At 37.8% G+C, this 6,197-nt stretch overlaps 1 protein-coding gene across 3 annotated transcripts; it reads right to left on the bottom strand.

Moving 5' to 3' along the window:
- Window positions 1–1,182: 1,182 nt before the first annotated feature.
- Window positions 1,183–5,384, bottom strand: LOC148424041 (uncharacterized). 3 transcript variants are annotated; one of them, XM_088415621.1, is made up of 8 exons: window positions 5,051–5,384; window positions 4,821–4,939; window positions 3,514–3,574; window positions 3,363–3,430; window positions 2,929–3,031; window positions 2,105–2,223; window positions 1,890–2,035; window positions 1,183–1,521 (listed from the first exon to the last, which is right to left on the bottom strand). In XM_088415621.1, exons 1-8 carry the CDS (start codon window positions 5,109–5,111, stop codon window positions 1,413–1,415), a joined length of 786 nt encoding a protein of 261 aa, XP_088271747.1. In that variant the 5' UTR covers window positions 5,112–5,384; the 3' UTR covers window positions 1,183–1,412. The 3 variants fall into 3 exon arrangements, with proteins under 3 accessions (XP_088271747.1, XP_088271749.1, XP_088271750.1); XM_088415623.1 differs by having other exon boundaries at window positions 4,821–4,956; XM_088415624.1 differs by having other exon boundaries at window positions 1,458–1,513.
- Window positions 5,385–6,197: the final 813 nt, after the last annotated feature.

The raw sequence follows: 6,197 nt of genomic DNA on the forward strand, positions 1-6,197 counted from the left end.
TTGATTGGCTGAAATACCAAACCAGAATTGTGTAATTGGATTTCCACAAACGTCAATCTCATAGAGTTCTGCCTCCTTACCCGATTGGTCTTTGCTGTGCTGCATTAAATGACATTGCAAACAGTAGTAATATCGGAACTCGATATGTTAGAGCTATATAAACATATCTGAGAGAAAGAGACAGAGAGACAGGGACAGTGTGAATCTCTCTGATGGTCAGTTTGAGAATGAAAGTGGGACACCACTTGACTTGAAAGGGACAATGTGTAATATTTGAACAGTTATTCGTTTTGAAAATCCACAATTAATTTCAATGGGGTATACATAAATGTGTTCTATCAAATCAACATTTTTTTTTAGATATAATTGTAGGCCTAGTAATCGCTATTTGTTACATGGGAAGCACCATTCAGATGGGGGCAGTCATTTCAAGGAGGAAAACAACCATTCATGATCCATTTTTTTACCGTTTTGGATGTCAGTTATTGTCTTGTGCGGAGCAGAGCTTATGATTTGCAGTTTGAGTTCCTGGTTTGTATGCCAATCTCAAATAAAAACAGAAAACAAAGGGAAAGTTTGGGAAATTTGAGTTCATTCACCAAACACAGAAGAAAACGCCAGCATAAACAGCGCAATACAACAAGAATTTACCTTTGAAAGAACGGCCAAAAAGCTTCCTTGTACCACGGACAGCCAACTGCATACGCTGTGTTGTTGCCTGTTGTTAATCCGTGTGTGCCTGGATCGCTGTCCTGCGTTTTATTTGACTGGTGAGAGTTGTGTTTTCATTTAGAAAAAGCGTTGAAGTGTTGGATTTTGGCCATGGAGTCCATACTGCGCAGCGCTAGTGTCATTGCCGATGAACTTCCTACTTCCTGCTTATGGTCTCCTTGATTAGGTCCACGGAAGGCCGGTGTTGGCATGCATTATTTGCCCAAGTGTTGTAGATTCCGCGCTATCGTGCACTGAAACCAGTGGCAAATTGTATTTGTACTGGTATTTATATTTGTATTTGCTTGCTTAGGGTATGCTTCTAAAGTAAGGTCTCTCTGAGACACCATAGTACATGTGTTGCTTTCACGTATCACCATTAAATGGCAACTCTTAATGCTACGCAATGCAGCTTTAAAGCTTCTACTGTATGTGTGAAAACAGAATAATAATCCCACACAATGAAAGTCGTCAATTGCATTTAAATTTATTGTTACAAGTATAAAAAGCCTTTCATGACGGGTGAAAACTGATGCAAGATTCAGACGTAGCATTGCAAAACCGCATATGTTGAATTTTATGATGGATGTTATAAGACCACTGATGAGTCTAATGGCATAGCACCATGTGTGTTTAAAAAAAAAACAAAAAAAAACTTTAAACTCAAAATGTAGCTCACTGGAGATAGTGCTCACGCAACATCAAGACACAAACTGGGACATGAAGGTCATGGCCAGGTCAAGGTCATCGGTGAGCTCGTCTGGAAGCGACAGGACTGCTGACGTCAGTTTGTGTGTAATGTCTAACACCCTTCAGAGGGAAAAAGTGTTATCAGATTGGATTTGATTAGATTAACCATCAATACACATCACGAGTAACTGGTCACAAAATGTGGAAAAAAATACATACAACAGCTATCATAATCTTTTAATTGTTTATGTTAATCTGAATGTTTCTAGATATACGTGTGGTTTTGAAATGGATTATGAGAACAGTAATATAGATTGAGAATTTACTATAACACCATAGAACGATATAGTATTTATAATACATTATGCAAAATCCAATGCAAACGGAAACTATTTTTTGCATCCTATATTTTCCAATCTTTAGCAGAACCCTCAGAAGACCCCTAAAACTTTTCGTTATTCTGTTATACATGATGTGCTTGAACCCACCAGTGGATATAATGAGCAGCCAGTTGAGGTTCGTGCCTGGAGCCTTCCTCTACCACCAGAGACTCTTTCATCTGTTTGAAGTTAGACTCGATGTCCTTCTTTGTCTTGGAAAAGATGTCGACGCCTTGGAAGGAGCCGACTACTTGCTGTGAAAAAAAAAAAAGTCAGTTTTAATAGCAAGCCACTGAAAAGTAAAGGGAAGCAAGCAATCTCACATATAAAACCGAGAGCTGGTGGGCGATGTATTTGTGACTTCCCAGGTGCCTGATGTCTTCTTCGAGCTGCTGACTCAGCACAAGCAGCTGATTCAGTTTGGCGATGTGGGAGAAATAGTCTGCAAAAGAAGTATCAGATTTCAGTGACTGTCTCCATTTTGGTGCTTCAAAGCATACATACAGCATATAAATACAGTAGTAGTTTTCCCCCGCATATTTGCAACTGAATGTTTGTCCTACTATATGTGCCCTACGATGGGGTCGCACCCAAATCAGGATGTATCCTGCGACTCTCAAAAGGACAAGTGCCTAAGATAGATGGATGGATGGATGGAATATAATAGTCTGTGGAAGTCACAGTTTGGTGGCAAATCATTACTTTTACTGAAATAAAATTCCTCAATTCATTTCAACATAGCTCATAGGCAACAAGCTGGCCGATTTTTTTGTTGTACTGAGCACAAAAAGAGAAGATACGCAAGTGTTGAGCAAATAATAACAAATGATCCATGTAATTGTCTTTGTACATACTGAAACGCCAAACACTAGCACTGACTATTTGATTGTTGGATGCTGTCAGTATGTGAAAGCCGAATCGTTTCACAAAAGTGTTTTGATTTAGTTTGAAAAAGTATTTGTTTGTATTGTATAGATTAGTGATGATTCATATCACCTGTACAGTTCATAAAGAGTTCATTGGTTGAAAATCTGAAATAATTGAGGTTCAATTGTGCATTTAAAGCAGCACAATATGGGAATCCTTCATACATTTCTTAGAATGTATGTTATAACTGAGAATAGCAACTAAAGTTAAAAAGCCTTACCATCCATTGATGGCCTCTCAAGCATTTCCACTGGGCTGCCTTGAATGAGGAACACCTCCACACGTGGAAACATTGCAGACAAACCCACCAAGTCCAGGTAGTCCTATGGAGGTAAGATGGAGACTTTTATCATTTATTTTTTTTTACATTTTTTTCAACACTTAAACATCTACAGCAGGAATGGTCCACATATGGGTCGTGCAATATTTTGTGCAACATTAATTATTTGTTTATCATTGAAATTAGAATATAAAAATATTGAATGTAACGTTTAGACGCTGTACATTTATGTTTATATTACATTTCACATTATACATGATAAAATTTATATAATTTACAGATAAACTAAAGAATTTTACAGTATTTTACCTTTAATCTGTTTTCAATGGCCTGAGCCTGTCTTTATATTTTAAAAATGAAATGTGACACAATACCTCCAGTTGTGGCATAGGCTTTGGTAGATGTTCAAGGCACTGCAGCATCTGGTCAAGAATCTCCGATCCTGGAGAATGACAGCAGATAATGTAACCAATATACAGACAATACATCTTCATATTTATGGTACAGTATGTTGTTGCAGTTGACCTTGAGCTTGGAAAGTGTCTGACTCCTCTGGGCTACAGCCTTGCCGTAACTGCTCCTGGAACTGCAACAGGAATGAAAACAGCCTATATTAGTGGACTTTAAACATGACTAAATGTGACATGGACATTTTATTAGGTACACTGGCAGAAAAATAATACAAAAGCTCTACAAAATAATCAACCATTTCCTTTCGATTGGTATTGTCAGATCAAGGTGTGATAATTCAGTGCAAAAAAACAAAAAAGGGAAAAGTGTTTGGAAATCCACACAATATTCAGTTATCACCCAATCTCAATTGCAATAGCATCTACGCCATCCATAATGAGGAAAATAAAATTGGTTCAATTCAATGTACATTGTGCTGCTTCAAGTATGTACCTAAGCCATCAAAGGGCTGTAAATAGGCAAAGAGATGAGCGTAGAACAGTTTTGGAACTGACTTAAACTGCAGTAATATGAGGGTAATGTGACGTTTATGAATGAACCAAACCTTTTGAACGAGTCTTCACTATGAAAGATGGGACTCAATACTTTGTTAAGGAGATGTTCACCCCCCCCCCCCCCCCTCAAGTGCAACCTCTGCAAAGTGTATCATTTTAGCATATTAACACCATAAAGTTGTGTGCCTGTTTATTTGTTTGTTTGTTTTTAGCTCAGGAGCAAGTGCAAAAAAAATGTAATACAGGGTAAGAGGTGGAGTGGAGGAGCTTCCAAATAGGATATGCTTGAGTGGCTCCAGACAGGATTTGATGTGTTATTTTTTGTCAAAACATTTCAGATGCAGTGTACACAAGTGCGTAAAAGTGTTCAGAATATTTATATTTACTTTTATGTTCTAAAGAGAATAAAAATTTATTCAATGTTTATGTTTTCAGACTTGATGAATGTTCTCTTATTTACGTTGAAAATTATTGTTTTAGAAATTGGTAGTGGTTTAGCTCTTTTTACAATTTGACGAGAGGATACTATTAAAATTTCACTTGTAAAACTGAAAGCAGTCAATAAATTAGTTGTACCACCATATGCAGTATTCATGTGTTATTAATGCACAAGGATTGACCCTGAAGTATTTTTTTATGCTAAACAAACTATTAGGCATGCAACTAATAGTGTGTGTACACTTCCCGGTATGATACAACATAGTCGTACACTACCAACTACAACAACATGCTGTAAATATACTCCTACGCTGATTATAACCAATTTAATCCGTGTCAATCAAAATTAATGTTTAGCTTAGGCTGTGAGTACATTACTGTATCTATGTCAACAATGCTGCATTCACGGATACTCGGGTAAATCACTACCTCCTGCGTCTGCGCCCTGATGAGGAGGTCCAGTTGCCCACAGAGACACAGCATCTCCACAGCCACCTGTTCTGGACTCAAGTGGAGTTGCATCAGGGGTCTCTTCACCTGTAGCTCCACTAACGGACACACACCACTAACCCACTTAGTATTAGCATAACCATCGCACGCAAATCGTTGATCAATAGAGCAAATGCATGGAGCATTTTAAAAAGCTAGCGTTGACTCACCTTTAAACGCCTCATGGTAGAAGCTCGGCTGGCAAAGCGGCTCCGATAAGCATCCTGCCATCCTAAAAATCACTTTAGTGAGCGCAACTAAATCCACACATAGAGCACAGGTGAAAAGGACTAAGAGGAAGCGCCTAGTTTACACATGTTTGGAACGATGATGGTGCGTTCAATCCAGCGACTGTCAAAACAGAGTCGCAATAATCAGTAAATATACCATTTTTGGGAGTCTGGTAATACTTTAACATTTGGATGCATCTGATGGATACATCGAAGCGACCAGCCCCCCAACCCACGCCCTGCCAGTGCCAGCCGCACATCCGCAGTCTGTCAGTGGGGGCCGTGAACGCCCCTCCTCGCTAACGATTACGTCATGCTTAAAAAAGGTGATCCGAGCTTTTTCTAGTTCATACTCAATCGTTGAATATATGAAATTAAACTTAAAGGTGTACATCATATATATTTTTTGGCATGTGGCAATCAAAGTAAATGGCTCGATAAAGTTAAAAAGGAGAATGTAGAGCAGGTTTTGGCACTATTGCCCAGCGACAACATCCAGCTCACTGAGCATTTACATTTAGTTGTATTCATTAATTTAGCTGTTTTTCCCCTAAGCTGGATACCTAAATTGATCAAATTTTTATTTTTGATTAATTTACTTCTTAATCAGTTAATTGACTTACAGTAAATATTTAATTATTTTTATTTAAAAATTAACTTCAATCGAAACACAAATTATGCAATTAAAAACAAGAAGTACTATATTAAAAAAAAAAAAAAAAAAGTCACATTCACATTAAACTGTTTATGTGCCTACTCACAAATGCCCAGGTCCTTAAGTCAAGTTTTAGGAAAACAAATATGGCCAATGAGGACTTGTTTTCATCAAGGCTAACTTACTGTACATAGACCATGAAACGTACTCTACAAAGAAAAATAGTGAAATCAGAAGCAAACCTGCTATTGCTCATACTCAAAATTAATGACAAACCTAATTCTTATTTGGTCTCGGGCATGGAATGGCAACTCCTGCTTGGTTAATTAACCGGTAAGATTCAGAAAAATCCCTCCGTCAACTTTTAAAACCACCATGATCAAAGTCAATTCTATCCAAGAGACGATTACTGCAGCAAAGTGGAGACTGTAA

Source organism: Hippichthys cyanospilos, chromosome 5 (genome assembly GCF_059441005.1).
Source record: "Hippichthys cyanospilos isolate Australia breed blue-spotted pipefish chromosome 5, RoL_Hcya_1.0, whole genome shotgun sequence".
Classification (NCBI taxonomy): Eukaryota; Metazoa; Chordata; class Actinopteri; order Syngnathiformes; family Syngnathidae; genus Hippichthys; species Hippichthys cyanospilos.